Source organism: Herpailurus yagouaroundi, unplaced genomic scaffold (assembly GCF_014898765.1).
Source record: "Herpailurus yagouaroundi ecotype Mexico unplaced genomic scaffold, PumYag 191, whole genome shotgun sequence".
In the NCBI taxonomy this organism is placed as follows: Eukaryota; Metazoa; Chordata; class Mammalia; order Carnivora; family Felidae; genus Herpailurus; species Herpailurus yagouaroundi.
Window position 1 is genome coordinate 5,823,348 of NW_024412422.1, and position 17,824 is coordinate 5,841,171.

The 17,824-nt window shown below is 36.0% G+C and overlaps 1 protein-coding gene across 4 annotated transcripts in view; it reads left to right on the top strand.

The window, feature by feature from the left end:
* TAOK3 (TAO kinase 3) overlaps positions 1-17,824 on the top strand; it is a 180,670-nt gene that overhangs the window by 100,522 nt on the left and 62,324 nt on the right. For all 4 annotated transcript variants that reach the window (XM_040443748.1, XM_040443750.1, XM_040443749.1 and 1 more), the window contains 4 exons: positions 2,531-2,576; positions 3,755-3,851; positions 6,683-6,796; positions 9,110-9,201. In XM_040443748.1, the coding sequence (XP_040299682.1) occupies positions 2,531-2,576; positions 3,755-3,851; positions 6,683-6,796; positions 9,110-9,201 (349 nt within the window). The remainder of the gene's footprint in view (positions 1-2,530; positions 2,577-3,754; positions 3,852-6,682; positions 6,797-9,109; positions 9,202-17,824) is intronic.

Sequence of the window (17,824 nt, forward strand, 5' to 3'; positions counted from 1 at the left end):
ATTATCTGGAAATCAGTTCTCTGGCAATCTCTACCATCCTGAAGGAGTCAAGAAAGGGATTTTAAACATGCAGAATAAATGTTACAAAATTAAGTGGTAAATCTCATGTGTTTCGAGTCTTCAGAAAATCCTCTGAGCTCTTATTTAAAGCCTATTTACTCTGAGATTACACAGAGTGCTAGTAAGCTTGGTTAACTAGTCTCTGTCCGCAGTGGATTTGATAGGCTAAATAGAAGGAGCTCATAGGAACTAAACTGCTGGAGACATGCCTACAAACAGCCACAAGACTAACGTGACCAGAAGGAAGAAATAAGGACGTTAGAAAGCATACCTAATCATTTAAAAGTAGAGCAACTAGAGCTGTTTAATGTCGGGAGCAAACAACCAGCCACAGTTCAGATGTCCTTGTGTTACCGAATAGTAGGGAAAAGAATGTACGTGACAAAAATAGAGACTTAACATGGAATTTTAAAAAATATAACTGTAACTGTAAACATTTTCTCTCCATTTGGTTTTAAAGTTCTATGTTAATATTCTACATACTTAGTTAAAGGAAGTTAGATATGCATACTAATATACTTAGTTTAAGAAACAGAAGCTCAGTCAGCTCGACTTCGGCTCAGGTCACAATCTCACAGCTTGTGAGTTCGAGACCCGCGTCGGGCTCTGTGCTGACAGCTTGGAGCCTGGAGCCTGCTTCAGATTCTGTGTCTCCCTCTCTCTCTCTGCCCCTCCCCACTCACACTCTCTCTCTCTCTCTCTCAGAAATAAAAATAAACATAAAAAAAAAAGTACGAACTTCCAGTTATAAAATAATGGTGATAAAAAGTACAGCATAGGCAATATAGTCCATAATATTACAGTAACTTCATATGGTGACAAATAGTAACTACATTTAGGGTGGTGAGCATTTCATAATGTATATAATTGTTGAATCACTGTGAAGTATACCTGAAAACAATACAATATTGTACATCAACTATACTTCTTTAAAAAATAAATAAAATTAATGTTTCTGATTCTGCTTATTTTAATGTCAAGCAGAAAACTATAGTATGTCAAAACTTTAAACTCCTACATTTCTCATGTTGTTTTAAATTATTCTGTAATGGAATAATGTTAACCTATTATGTATAGTTATATATTTAATTACATATAGGTATATAAAAATTTAATAATTTAGATATAAACATATAACTATCATACATAATAATATGTAATATGTATGATATGTATTATGTACCTGGAATTACTGGAATTATACAGAATAATACCAATATATAAATCATATGTAATATATGATTATTATATACTGTAATAATATATATTATGATTATAACATTACATATCATGTAGTATATAATTTTATCTCTTATTCTTCTAAATTATATACAAAGTACATAATACGTGATTATGTTTTTACCTTAATTTTTTAAATGAAAAGAGCTAATATGTTAATATAGCTTATGTGTAGTTGATGATAGGAAATTTGTATTTCAAAAGGAAAATATGGTGTTTTTGAGAATAAGAAAATAATTTGTAGGAGTGTGTGTGCGCGTGCGCATGTGTAGAGATTGGTCACTGAGCACTCATAGGTCTGATCTTGTTTATAAATCAGTAGTCTGGGACACATAAAAAAAAAATCTAAGATGAGAATAAAAGAATTTTCTCCTTTTTGCTTTTAAAAAGCTTCCCAAGATTGCAAACCCAAAAAGTATCAATAGTATTTTAATAATAGTGTTCCAGAAATGTTTTAAGTGAGGGGCGTCTGGGTGGCTCAGTTGGTGAAGCATCTGACTTCGGCTCAGGTCATGATCCCACAGTTCGTGAATTCGCATCAGGCTCTGTGCTGACAATTTGCAGCTTGGCGCCTGCTTCGGATTCTATATCTCCTTCTCTCTCTGCCCCTTGCCTGCTCACTCTCGGTCTCTTTCAAAAATAAACAATAAAAAGCTTTTTTAAAAAAGAAATGTTTTAAGATAAAAATTTAAATATTCCATGTCAGACTTGCAAGATAAGGTAACGATACATAGCAGGCTACGTCTTTAGATTGAGTTCTAAACAATATTTTTTTGTTTAGAACTGTTTTAAATGTGAAAATAAGAAATTTACTACTTACTGGTTTATTCTATTTAATTAGTATTTCCCAGCATAGGTTATATTGGCTCATATATTTGGTTGCCACTTTCCCCAAGTTACAAAATTTAACTTATACTGCAACCTAGCTACCTTAAAACATTTTGCAACAAGGTAGCTTGGAAACTAGTAAATAAGTGGCAATCTTAGCTTGACCATTTCATGTCCAGGACACTTACAGTGTTAGAACATTGCAGTTCGAAGGAGGAAATAACAAAACTATATGGTAAAAGTTATAAAAATGAGTTAGTGTCAGATGACCAAAATTTAATCCAGGTTGAATTAGGTCAGAATACTTATTCTTCTAGTAGTCTTAGTTTCATGGTTACTTGGTTGGTTTTAGCCGTTTCTTATTAACTGTGAATATTCTGGTTATTATTTTAATCTATTACAGTTGGTGATGGAATATTGCTTAGGCTCAGCCTCTGATTTGTTAGAAGGTAAGAATAAAAGCATTATCCCCTCCTTTCTGTTTTGCCTTGACAAGAATATTATCTACTCCTATGTTAAAGAATAGTTTGGGGTTGCCTGGGTGGCTCAGTCAAGCGGCCAACTCTTGATTTCTGCTCAGGTCATGATCTCTGGGTTAATGGGATTGAGCCCCACATTGCACTTTGTGCTGAAAGAGTGGAGCCTTGGAACCTGTTTGGGATATATTCATTCATTCATTCATTCATTCTCTCTCTCTCTCTCTCTCTCTCTCTCTCCCCTGCTCTGTTCTTTCCTTCCTCCCATCCTTCCTCTCTCCCCCCCCTCCCCTGCTCATTCTCTCTCTTGCTTGCTCTCAAAATAAATAAATAAACTTAAAAAGAAGTGCAGTTTGGGCAAAGCAAATGGATGGATGACTTAGACTTAAGGATTGTGTGGATAAGCTGTGCAAACTTTATCTCCACAGTAGCTCAAAGTATCTCAGTAATGATTAGCGACCTCCTACTCTTTAGTTCATGGCCCATCCAGGGCAGGTACTTACTAAAATGTTCAGCTAGTGTGATGTAATAAATGTAGCCAAAAGCATCAAATTCATATGTGTGTATGAAAGAGAGGTAAATGGTATCAAATTATACTGATATTTAACCCTTTCAAATATCTTGGCTTAGTTCTCTTCTGCAAATGCTATTGTAACACAGAGACTGTGTTAAAAATTTACATTAAAAAAAAAAAAACTTTATTCTTATATCATCCTTGATCTCCGAATAGAAATTGCTTATTAGCTGCTTTCACAAATAATGAAAACCTGTAGTTAGAAGAGGTAATTATAGAAGCTCTGTGGAGAGGAGAATAATACAACCTAAAACACTCCAGGCATTTAACATGTCAGAAAGGACCGGTAAATTTGGGCCTGGCCAGTTGGAATCAGTGGTGGCTTTGACTTCAACTGACACATCAATTAACAATTCATTACGATGACTATTAGTCTTCTTTTTATTTTATTTTAAGCAGTTCATTTGTTTGTTTTTGTACTTGGGTTTCCTGTTATCCAATTACTTACTGCAGTTCTATAGGAAATATATATCCCGTATATTTAGGTGAATGTGTTCCTAAATTGTCATTTGAGAGTACAAGATACTAAGAAGAATGAAACTCATTACTGCTTCAAAATTTTTCTTTCCTTCCTCAGTTCATAAGAAACCACTTCAAGAAGTGGAAATCGCTGCCATTACTCATGGTGCCTTGCAGGGGCTGGCCTACCTGCATTCTCATGCACTGATTCATAGGTAAGATTGGAGACCAGTTACAGGACTGCCTATTCAGGGAATCTTGAAAATTAGTGCATGCTCCACTTTGTAAGGTGTCAGTGGATTTATAGGAAGCAAAGAGATTGCTGCTGCTTCTGGATGTGAGAAGTTGCCAGAATTTAGCTTCTCTCTCTTGGTCTCTCCCAGGTTTACCCAAAGACTTGCCTCACCTCTGTTCTATAATTAACTGTTCTCCAGGCAGGATGTTGGGGGGAAATTTGAGGAAGGGCACAGCAATTGTTTGATACTATGCCAAGAAAAAAAATTAGCCTTCCTTGCATATATTTATTTCCTACCTGAGTTTGTTTCCCTCCTCCCTTCCTCCCTTCCTCCCTTCCTCCCTTCCTCCCTTCCTCCCTTCCTTTATTTATATTTTAAGAGAGAGTGGGGGAGGGGCAGAGAGGAGGGGGGAGAGAGAGAGAGAATATGAATCCTAAGCAGCCTCTTCACTCCCAGTGCCCCAGTGCAGGACTCAAACTCACAAACTGTAAGATCATGACCTGAGCCAAAACCAAGACTCAGACGATTAACCCAGTGAGCCACCCAGGGGCCCTTCCTTCTCCTTTTCCTATTGCAAATTAACAAGTCAATCTTAAATAATTATGTGTTGTTTCACCACTTTAAAATATTGTGCATTTCAATACTCCATATAGATATGTAGGAAGATATTATAGTCTTTACCTTGGCAGAAACTGTAACTCTGAGAGATTTAAATAACGGCCCATAATTTCTCAGGTTTTATACAATAAAGATTGAAGCTCAGATTTCCTAACTCTTAATCCAGGGCTTTCCTCTACCTTGTATTTTCTCTACCACAACCCCACTGTCCTCCCTCCAGTGTACTTCCTGCCACTAACTTCTCCTAACTAAAGATGTTGTTCTTAATCTTTCTTCTCTCAGTAAAGAATTTCTAGTACAGTTACTTTAATGAAAAGTGGAAGAAGTAGTGGAATATGAGGTAGGTGTAAAGAATCTCAAATGGCTCAAAAGCAAAAGAAAACGCTTTGACATTTACTAGGAAGAAATGAGACTGTTACATCATAGGTTCCCCTTTTGCCTGTTTTAATCACCCTAGAGTAGCCGTTACCAGTTACTGGTACCACAAAAGCAGAACTTCCTCAATATAGGCAGACCAAAATCCCTGCTATGAAGTTGGCTTATTTTTAGAAGCAAAGAGTGAACTTAACCACACCTAAAAAATATTGGTGAAATAGATTTAGCCATCACATCCATGGATTTGACCCAAAAAAATGTTTTTAATATATATCTTTCGTACCAAAATGTCATTACCAAATGCCAACTTGTCTATATGTGATTTTGCCCGTTCCCATTTAAAGCCATGGTTCATTTTTTTTTTCTTTGTGCCTGTGTTACCAAAATCTGCACATTAATTTAATGTTTTATTTTAGATTATACTTTATCTTCTTTAATATATAAAAGAAGTTGAAAAAACAAAAAAGCCCTTTAAAATATGCTTCCTGTTTAAATACCATGTCTCAGATTTTTTATTATTTTGATCTAAAGACAAGTCAAGAGCACCTGTGTGGTCCAGTCGGTTAAGAGCCTCCAACGTCGGCTCAGGTCATGATCTTATAGTTCTTGAGTTCGAGCCCTGTGTCAGGCTCTATGCTGACAGCGTTGAGCCTGGAGCCTGCTTCAGATTTTGTGTCTCCCTCTCTCTCTGCCCCTCCCCTCATGCTCTGTCTCTATCTCTCAAAAATAAACTTTAAAAGACAAGTCAGTGTTCTAACTGAAAGTAATAGAGAAAAGATATTTTTCTGCTGTTAGAGAAATAATGTTTTTTTAGTTTTCTCTGCCAACGTCTAATGTCATCGTGAGTAAAGAAACTGAATTTTCAAGAGAAGATTTTTGGAGACATTGTTTTCAAACATTTGAACCTTATCATTTTCACCATAACATAAGTTTTCCTCATTCTCTCTGCTTTGTCTTTCCACGGCCCATCGATTTATAACTCTTGGTTCCTAATAGTCATTACACCTCATGCTTTTTTTTGAAGAGAATAGAGAGTACATCCACATGTTTTCATTCTAAATTATCATCCTAAACAATGAATTTTTTAAATCATATTTCAAAAGCTTTTTGCTGCGTAAAATATCTAATAGATTTAGTAATAACCACTTGCGATTCTTTGTCATAATACAATAGAAATGCAATTTCCTAATCCCTAATCCTTGTTTGTTTTGATCTTTCAGGGTCTTCTTTTTACTGTACAGTGTTATTTTTAAAATAACACCTTCTATATAACATGTACCCTCAAATGCCTTAGAGTTGCAGTTACAATTAAGGCAGAGAGAAAGGGTCACAGGCAAGAAAGAAAAGGTATGTGTGTAGTTGAGGTTTATTGGTAGGTAGATAATAGAGTTATTGAAGGTTTGTTTAGACTCTAAAAACCTTATGTAATTTGGGGAAAAAAAAAAAAAAAGGCAGTTACAAATGGTGCCAATTTTCCCAGCGTAAGGAATACCGTTGACGACTGGATCAGGATCTGAGAATATGCTTTTTTGAGTGTAGTAATTGAATGGATTTCCTTGTCTGCCATGTCTGCCTTTTCTCTTTGCATTCCCTCCCTCTAAAGGAGGCTCTACCTTTTAGTAATTACTATGACCTACCTGTAAGTATACCCGGGAATCTGGGCCCCCTTATAACATGCAATAACTACTAAACCCCCTTCTGGCAATCTGAGCAAGCTTTTTTTAAATAAACTTTTTGTCTTATTAATTGCATGCTCTGACCTATTCCATAACCAGAGTTGAAAAGTAATTTTCTAACCCTCTTATTTTTTCCTATAGGGATATTAAAGCTGGAAATATTCTTCTAACAGAGCCAGGTCAGGTGAAACTAGCTGATTTTGGATCTGCCTCAATGGCCTCTCCTGCCAACTCCTTTGTGGGCACACCTTACTGGTATGTAGAATTTTAAAACGTGCATACATGAACAAAATGGACTCATAGCACTGGTTTGTTTTGGTTTGGTTTTTTGACGATGTCTCACCATGTGTCCCAAGTGAGATTTCATTAAAGAAGGATAGAAAACTCACTAGCAAAAAAAGAAACACTCTTAGTATAAAATTTCCAGTGACTTTAACTTGTTCAAATAAGGTTGATGTCACTGGGTGTAAACTGAGCAGGATTATCAACTCACTGGCCAAGCTCAGGTTTTAGATTTCATTTAAGTTTCTTTTGAACTTTTCTCTTTTTTTTTTTTTAATTTTTTTTTTCAACGTTTATTTATTTTTGGGACAGAGAGAGACAGAGCATGAACGGGGGAGGGGCAGAGAGAGAGGGAGACACAGAATCAGAAACAGGCTCCAGGCTCCGAGCCATCAGCCCAGAGCCCAACGCAGGGCTCGAACTCACGGACCGCGAGATCGTGACCTGGCTGAAGTCGGACGCTTAACCGACTGCGCCACCCAGGCGCCCCTGAACTTTTCTCTTGAGGCAGAATGTTTAGACAAGGACAAGGTATTCTCTTTAACCTCTAACTAGCCAATAAGTAGAAATATTACTTTCTAATGAAAGAAATCCAGGTTCTTGTTTTTGTTTTGTTTTGAATTAATTTATTTAAATTCAAGTTAGCTAACATATGGTGTAGTATCGGTTTCAGGAGTAGAACCCAGTGATTCATCCCAGCAAGTGCCCTCCTTAATGCCCATCATATTTAGCCCATCCCCCCACTCTCCTCCCCTCCAGCAACCCTCAGTTTGTTCTCTGTATTTAAGAATCTGTTATGGTTTGTCTCTCTCTCTCTTTTTATCTTATTTTTCCTTCTCTTCCCCGATGTTGATCTGTTTTGTTTCTTAAATTCCACATGAGTGAAGTCATGTGATATTTGTCTTTCCCTGACTGACTAATTTCGCTTGGCCTAATACCCTGTAGTTCCATCCATGTTGCTGCAAATGGCAAGATTTCATTCTTTTTAATACCCAAGTAATATTCCATTGTGTATATATATATATATATATACATACACCATATCTTCTTTATCCATTCATGGACCTTTGGGCTCTTTCCATAATTTGGCCGTTGATAGTGCTGGTATAAACACTGGGGTGCATGTACCCCTTTGAATCAGCATTTTTGTATCCTTTGGATAAATACCTAATAGTGCGGTTGCTGGGTCATAGGGTAGTTCTATTTTTAGTTTTTTGAGGAGCCTCCATACTGTGTTGCAGAGTGGCTGCACCAGTTTGCATTCCCACCAACAGTGCCAAAGCGTTCCCCTTTCTCTGCATCCGCACCAACATCTGTTGTTTCCTGAGGTGTTAACATTAGCCATTCTGACAGATGTGGTATCTCATTGTAGGTTTGATCTGATGATGAATGATGTTGATGATGAGTGATGTTGAGCATCTTTTCATGGTGTCTGTTAGCCATCTGTTAGCCAAAGAAAGGTCTTTGGAAAGAAGACATGTCTTCTGCCCATTTCTATCCAACATCTCTAAAGAACTTTGTTAAATTTCCTGAAACTTTACCTAACTTGTCATTCTGACTTAAAATTTCACCCCCATCTATTCAAGATTCCTTTTCTTCATTCCACAGATACATTGGAATTTCATTGTACCTTGGAGAATGACTTATATCCCTGGATAATTACTTACCTACTAAAACAAGTCAGCTACTATTTGAATTTTTTTTTCTGTCAATGATCATCAAGTAGCATTTACTAAGCAGCCACTTACACTAACAGAAAACAAAGCATATTAAACTGATAAGGCCCCTCCCCTCCTATGAAAATCCATTATGGACAAACAGTATCCATTACCATAGCCTGTTTGTTTATTTTCTACATTGTAGTATCTTTGAAATAGCTGATTGTATTGTTTTAAATAGCTCCATAAGTATTTTTCCTGTTGTCTATAGTTATTTCTTTAAGTGTTTCATACATATTAATCCTTTACAAATCTTTCTGAGGTAGCTACTAGAATTCTCTCCACATTACAGATGGAAAAAGTGATATACAGGAACGTTACGTAATTTCGCTGAGATAAAATGATAGTTAATGGTGGAACCAGGATTTTTTAAAAATAATGTGTTGTTTCATATAAATCATTGAGTATATTGGCTATATTTTGAACAGTGTTTTTCCTAATGATTTGTGTAAGGAAATAATATCCTTATCAGATAAAACTTTAGAATATGCTCAAACAGCTGTTTCACTTTATTAGACGAATTTTGTTTTTAATTTGCAATATGAATTTTGCACATTGCATTTGGCAGGATGGCTCCAGAGGTGATCTTAGCTATGGACGAAGGACAGTATGATGGGAAAGTTGATATTTGGTCACTTGGAATCACCTGTATTGAATTGGGTGAGTAAAAGAGTTGTTTGTATTATACTTTTGAGAAACACTCCTGATTATGATTATGAATTCATTCATCCATCTATGTATGATTTAATAGGCTACTGTTATATGTGGGCCAGGCACTGTGAATTGTTATATTTTTTCCTATGCTTTTGTATAACATCAGAAGATTGCTTTCTCTCTGCTACATTTTATTATTAACTTAAAAGAGTTTGAGGGTTGCCTGGGTGGCTCAGTTGGTTAACCAACTTTGGTTCAGGTCATGATCTTGCGGTTCATGAATTCAAGTCCTGGTTCTGTGCTGACAGCTCAGAGCTTGGAGCCTGCTTTGAATTCTGTGTCTCCCTCTCTTTCTGCCCCTCTCGCACTCATGCTCTGTCTCTCTTTCAAAGATAAACCTCAAAAAATTTTAATTAAAAAATAAATACATAAATAAATAAACAAATAAATAAAAGAGTTTGAGCATACATAGCAAGTAGCAAATGTGGGAATATACAATAGTAATAAGTGTTAATATTTGAAAAATATCCATTCTCCATATCATGAATGATAATTTATGTCCTCCTTCCCAGTAGTAATTTACAGTCCAACTTGTAAAGAGGAAATCTGAAAAAGTAATAGCAGGCTTATCAAAGATCTGACTATAAAATCTATATTTGACCCATTTAAAGAGCAACCTCAGAGACTTCATGTTAGATAGAAGTTAGAAACTCAGATGCCCTCGGCTTTAAAGTTGTTCCCCAAACATTGTTGTATTTATCCATTTATCTAAAATTGTCTAACGTGCCACAGATTCTTATTTTTCTGATTGTGTATTTTGAACTTTAGTGTATCTTAAAGTCACCCTTATCCAAAGGTATACTGGCAAATTTATTTATTTTTTAATTTATTTTTATTTTTTTTATTGTATGAAATTTATTGTCAAATTAGTTTCCATACAACACCCAGTGCTCATCCCAAAAGATGCCCTCTTCAATGCCCATCACCTCCCCTCCCCTCCCTCCCATCCCCCATCAACCCTCAGCTTGTTTTCAGTTTTTAAGAGTCTCTTATGCTTTGGCTCTCTCTCCCACTCTAACCTCTTTTTTTTCTTTTTTTTTCCTTTCCCTCCCCCATGGGTTTCTGTTAAGTTTCTCAGGATCCACATAAGAGTGAAACCATATGGTATCTGTCTTTCTCTGTATGGCTTATTTCACTTAGCATCACACTCTCCAGTTCCATCCACGTTGCTACAAAGGGCCATATTTCATTCTTTCTCATTGCCACGTAGTACTCCATTGTGTATATAAACCACAGTTTCGTTATCTATTCATCAGTTGATGGACATTTAGGCTTTTTCCACAATTTGGCTATTGTTGAGAGTGCTGCTATAAACATTGGGGTACAAGTGCCCCTAGGCATCAGTACTCCTGTATCCCTTGGGTAAATTCCTAGCAGTGCTACTGCTGGGTCATAGGGTAGGTCTATTTTTAATTTTTTGAGGAACCTCCACACTGTTTTCCAGAGTGGCTGCACCAGTTTGCATTCCCACCAACAGTGCAAGAGGGTTCCCGTTTCTCCACATCCTCTCCAGCATCTGTAGTATCCTGATTTGTTCATTTTGGCCACACGGACTGGCGTGAGGTGATATCTGAGTGTGGTTTTGATTTGTATTTCCCTGATGAGGAGCGACATTGAGCATCTTTTCACTTCTTTAGAGAAGTGTCTATTCATGTTTTCCGCCCATTTCTTCACTGGATTATTTGTTTTTCGGGTGTGGAGTTTGGTGAGCTCTTTGTAGATTTTGGATACTAGCCCTTTGTCTGATATATCATTTGCAAATATCTTTTCCCATTCCGTTGGTTGCCTTTTAGTTTTGTTGATTGTTTCCTTTGCTGTGCAGAAGCTTTTTATCTTCATGAGGTCCCAATAATTCATTTTTGCTTTTAATTCCCTTGCCTTTGGGGATGTGTCAAGTAAGAAATTGCTGTGGCTGAGGTCACAGAAGTCTCTTCCTGCTTTCTCCTCTAGGGTTTTGATGGTTTCCTGTCTCACATTCAAGTCCTTTATCCATTTTGAGTTAATTTTTGTGAATGGTGCAAGAAAGTGGTCTAGTTTCATTCTTCTGCATGTTGCTGTCCTATACTGGCAAATTTAACCAATGGTTCTCAGGTGGTGGGGGAGGGGGAGATTGGGTTACTGTGGAGTTGGAGAAAGGTATGCCCATTTGACCTTCGGGAGACCAGTGAGAGCTGGCTCCAGCACAAGACTGACTTTATCTAGATTTTTTTAATTTAAAATTTATATAAATACCTTTACTTTTTTAACATTTGTTTTTAAAAATTTCTTCATCTAGTTTTGTTTTGTTTTGGTTTTTGGTTTTGGTTATTTCCCTCCATTCTGGTATCAAAATTGATCCTGTAAGAATTTCTGAGTTCCAGTTTGATTCTCAGACTATAGTTTTATTTTTCCTAAAATGTTTGGCTTGTGAAGACAACTTAAGATACTTGGTATTCCATGTCCCAACTGCTTCATTGACCCCTTCCTTGAACAAAGAAACATATGATAAATATACATGACTTGTCTCTTTTTTTTAACCTTAAGGAAATATTAATTTTTTTTAAAAACTGAATCATGGAAGAGAGAATATGTACTTATTTTGAAAAAATACGTAATATTCACATGGTTTGTAAATCAAAAAATGTATAAAGACATGCAATGAAAGAACTTCTTCAACTTCTGGCCCTATTTCCCCATTTCCTTTCCCACCTCTGCCAGTACACATGGGACACCGTTACTAATTTCTTGTATATCTTTCCAGAGTTTCTTTACAAATGTACAAACAAATATAGATATACATCTATTATATTCCTTTTCCCACCCAAATTAACATATGAGTGGTACTTTGATTTTTCACTTAACGACATCTTGGAGATCTGTTTTATATTAGTAACTTAAACCTGTTTTTCATTTTTCACTGTATCATCTTAACTCCACTATTAAGGATATACCATAATCAATTTGACTGGTCCTCTGTTAAAGGATATTGAGGAAATATATTTCTTCTTTACATTCTAATATTGTGTTATTCTCTCTCCCACTGAAAGGGAAATTAACCTAATTTATTCACAATGATGGGGGGGGGTACTCAGAAATATATGCATACTTTAAATGGGACACCTGATGCACTTCTAACAATAGTATGTAGAATTTGACAAAGTAGTCCTCAAAGTCATAGAGCCAAAACTAGCCTAGACAATTTTGAAGAAGTAGAATTTGGACAGAAAAATCACTGTGCCAAAATCCATACCATCATAATTAAATCAATACAGTGTCAATGTAGGGAGAGACTAATATCCAATAGAACAGACAATAAAACCTAATTATATAAATTAGTATGTCAACTATACTCAAAAAGTATAGATACATGAAATACTTAAAACATGGCATGTCATATAATAAGCACTATCTAGGGGCGCCTGGCTGGCTCAGTCGGTTGGGCGTCCAACTTCGGCTCAGGTCATGATCTCACGGTTCTTGGGTTCGAGCCCTGCATTGGGTTCTGTGCTGACAGCTCGGAGCCTGGAGCCTGCTTCTGATTCTGTGTCTCCCTCTCCCTCTGCCCCTCCCCTGCTCATGCTCTGTCTCTCTCTGTCTCTCAAAAATAAATAAATGTAAAAAAAAAAAAAAATTTAAATAAGTACTATATAAATGTAATTATTGTTACTGTTGTTACTATAGGAGTATACACCTTTATGGGTGTGGGAATAATTTTTCTAAAAGTATTTTGAAAACAGTGACAAATATGATAACTTATAGTACTTTGAAATACAAAGCTATGTAAGGTACAAAAATTAAAAGACAAGCCAGAGGCTAATAGAAAGTAGTTAAAACATATCTAACCAACAGAGTGTTGGTCCAGAACATATAAAGACCTCTTATAATTTCTTTATCACATTTCTTTATCAAAAATAAAAAGAGGGGCACCTGGGTGGGGCTCAGTCAGTGAAGCATCTTACTTCAGCTCAGGTTATGACCTCACAGTTTGTGAGTTCAAGCCCTGCATCAGGCTCTCTGCTGTCAGCTGAGAGCCCATTTCAGATCCTCTTGTGTCTCTCTCCCTCTCCCTCTCTCAAAAATTAATAAACATAAAATAAATGAATAAATAAAAGGACAAACAGCCAGTAGAAAAATGGGCAAAGAACATAATCAGCCAGTTCATTGAAAAGGAAATCTAAATGGACATCAAACCTTCAAAGGTACTGAGACTCACTAGTAATAAGGGAGATACAAGTTAAAACCCTTTCACATTTACCAGACTGGCAAAAGTTCTTGAGTCTGAGGATAATAAATTTGGGGAAGCTGCTAAGGAAACAGCAACGCACACACTATTGGTAGAAATGTAAATTGGTATAATGACTTTGGAATATAAATTGGCAACATCTAGTAAAGTTGATGAGGGGCAGTCTCAGTGACCCAACATTTCACTTCTAAGCATATTCCTTAAATAAATATTTACGCACGTGCACTGGAAATGTGTACGATAATGCAAGCTGGTGTAGAAGCTAGAAAATGTTGACACAACCCGAATTCTTACCCAGTGAGGAATGGATAAATTAATTATGGAATGCTCTATCACAGTTAAGGATGAACTGGATCTACATGTATCATCATAGATAAATCTCAAAATCATAACATTGAATATTTAACAAAGTTGCAGAAGTATAGGTACAGTATGATGCCAATTATGAAAGTTTTATAAACACTTTATATTGTTTATGAGTGTGTATCAGTATACAAATACTAATAAAAAATAAGAACATAGATGTAAAATGTAACTTCAGAATAGAAAATTCTCTGGAAGGAGGAGGGAGAATAAAGATATATCTACTTTCTTACTTTATTTGGAAGAAAAAACAAATATGGCAAAATACTGATAAATCTAAATGGTAGGTGTCATAATCTGCATGTTTTTACATATTTGAAATATTAAAGAATTTAACTTTTTAAAAATGAGAAATTAAATTCCTTTGATTAAACAACAGCAACAACCCTACCCTCTGCCTAGCATGGAGTTAGCAGTATAGAGTAAATTTCAAAATTAGACACCCTGGATTTGAATTTTGGCTTCACCAACACTTAGTGGGCAGGACCACCCCATGTGGCTACACATAAGACCAGCGGGCATTCACATAGTCTAGGATGTGGATGACACCTTTTGGAGTTGCATAACATGTTCATTCTGAGTATGAGAGCCTGAACAGCTTTCTTAACTTCCTTGAGCCTCAGTTTCTCATGTAAGTGAAAATAACAATATTTATCAATAGATGTTGCTGGACTTCAGTAAAATAACACATGTAAAGTGTTTAGCATAATGCCTGGCACATGGCAAATGCTCAATAACAGCCAATGGCATTCATACGTAGGATTATTCCTTTTTTTGTCATGTATATTCCAAAGTGAACCAAAATTATACTTAAAACACTGAAACCGTAGCAGCATCTCCTCAGTTATGAAAATTTAAGAGGATGTACTACCCAAGTTGAATTTCACAGCTTATTAGCGTCCACCCATTGTTTTTACAATTTTTTTTCTTACCATAACCTTTCTAAATGTAGTATAGATTCTACCCTTTCCAGCCTTCTTAAATAAAGCAAACAGAATATACCCTTTTATGATCATTCAAGATCACCATTACATCAGTTTTTGTACTATGTAGATGTAGTAATGACTGAAGTTTCAAACAGAAGTTCACACTGGGTGAAACAAATAGTCATCCCAGGAGATGCTTCTAGTACTTTCTCTCTTGAGAGAGGCCCTGGTTTGTGCTTAATTTTTGATTTTATTTTTTTATAAAAATGAATTAAAGTATGTATGAAAACACTGTCTCTGTATCAGCCTAACTTTGATTGCCTTTTATAAAATGAACTACACTTACAAGCATAGACTTTGGTCAGACAAACTTGAGTTCTAATTCTAGCTATGCCATTTCTTAGTTGCGTGACTTTGGTCAAATTGTTTGAACTCTCTATGAAGTTTGTGTAATAAGATCTCCTACCTTACTAGAATTGTCTGGATTAAATGAAAATCTGAATTTAAAGTTCTTCTTATTATAATCTCTATATACTGTACTCAATAAATGTTGGCCATTATCAACGCAATCATGATATATGTCATATTTCATCCAAGATTTTAAAAACATTTTTTTTTCCACGTTTATTTATTTTTTTGGGACAGAGAGAGACAGAGCATGAACGGGGGAGGGGCAGAGAGAGAGGGAGACACAGAATGGGAAACAGGCTCCAGGCTCTGAGCCATCAGCCCAGAGCCCGACGTGGGGCTCGAACTCACGGACCGCGAGATCGTGACCTGGCTGAAGTTGGACGCTTAACCGACTGCGCCACCCAGGCGCCCCCATCCAAGATTTTAATTGACATTCTAACATCTCTTTAAAACTGGTGGTTATTTTACAGGCAATCGCATTTTATAATTATAATTGGCAGCATTTTTCCCCAAGTTTTACATAAAACAGTGTACATTTTATAGTCAGTAGCATCTTAGATTCAGAGAAAAATGGTAGTACCTGCTCAGTTAATATTCATTAAGTAAAATTGTTACCAAGGACATATAACTTATCAACAATTATTCAAAATGTATTATATTGCTAGTGCAATAGACCATTCAAGGACCTTTTTGACAGCTTTGCTATATATCTCCTTAGCATTAATCTTGTTAATGCATATATAAGAGTATTTTTTTACATGAAGAAAAAAAAGACCAAATTGCTGCATATAAAACTGGAAGCTAATGATTTTTCCAAGTTTTCTGTATGTTTGCAATACTTTAAATTGTACTTTTAATATTGAAATTATCTTGAAATTTGTGGATAATGTTGTACCCTTTCCTTATGACATTACTTCTATAATACTGCATTTTTTTTTCAAAGCTCCCTAATTTGTAATTTAAATTGCTAGGGTAACATCACAAAGGAGGAAGATGATAATGTTACTGGCACTGTCCCTTTTTCCTGAATCAAGCTCTACAGTTCCATAGTGGTGAAGCCTATTCTATAAATTATCTTTTGCTAAATTAATTTTCCACTGAGAGAACTAGTTACATGCAAGAATCCTCTGAAAACCTTGGACACTGAAATTGGCCAGTCAGCAAAAATTTTATTTTTCAAGATTATTTCAAGAGAAGTTAATATGATGTTCATTTGTTTAACCTACAGATGCTTAACTTAGTTTACCTATAGAGGTTATGATAGAAGCTGGCAAATGGTCCATTAGCCTCGTCAGGGCATTTATTGTTCTCAGAAATGAATTCTCCAGGAAAACAAAACAAAACAAAACCCAAAAACATGTCTTTATGTAGGTTTTTTGCCTGGACTTTTCTTCTTTCATGTTAGCCACTCATTGTTTATCTGTTAATAAATGAATGTTGTGATGGCTGTTAGGGGAAGGCAGGCATATTTACTCTTCTGAAGCTGTTGCTGCTGCTTTTTTTTTTTTTTTATTTTAAAGTTTATTTATTTAGTTAAGCTTATCCATTTTTAAGTAATCTTCACACCCAGTGTCGGGCTTGAACTCACAACTTTGAGATCGAGAGCCACAGACTCCTCTGACCAAGCCAGCCAGAACCCCTCCCACCTTTTTTTTTTTTTTTAATCCCAGTACAATCTATCATAAAATGCACCAGGTTGTCAAAAAGACACTGAGACCTAGTGAAAATAACACATTTCTTGGATTCTTACAAGGTGGGTTGAAATCCCAATTTAGCCACTTACTATGTGACTTAGTTTCATTATTCAGACTAGCTGAACCTCAGTTTACTTAGTTGGAAAATAATGCTTGGAATGATCACACTTACCTTGCCGAGCTATCGTGAGAATTACGACCGACAGCAATGAGTGCCTGACATGTAGTAGGGGTTCAGTAAGAGGTAGTAACTATTGTTATCACTAATTATTATGTTTTTCAGGCACATTGGTTTGTAAGAAACCTGTTGCCACAAAAACTTGACCATTGTCTTTAAATAGAAATCACTATTTTTTTTCTTTTAGTTAATACACCTTTTTTAGGATTCCACCCTCCTCCCTTCTTTTGAGAAGATATGAATTACATATCACAAGGTGGCTTCAAAAGCACTCCTAATTCCTATTTTGCTGCTAATGTGGAAGATTGTATGCAGACTATTATATTCTATAGTAAGTGGTTGACAAACTTTCTGTAGAGGACCAGATAATAAGTGTTTTAGGCTTTGCAGACCATACATTCTCTGTCATAACAACTCAACTCTGCTGTTGAGCATAATAACAGCCATAGACAATATGTTTATAAATGAACGTGGCTGTAGTTCAATAAAACTACATAAACAGGCTTCTAGGTGAATCTGGCCCGCAGGCCATAGTTTCCCAACCCTTGCTCTATAGTATGCTGGCTTAGCAATGAATCCTGTCACCATGGCCCAGAGGATTTATGTAGCACATCTAGCAAAGGACTTGAGCATAACTGAGGCCATTTGAAACTAGTATTTAGCAAATGCTTCTCAGACCACAGAACTATGTTGTGTGTTTAGAGTACCTGTGGTCATGTGCTTCTAACTACTAAAGCTATTCTACCATCGTGTGGCTGGCTGTTGTCTTGTGTCG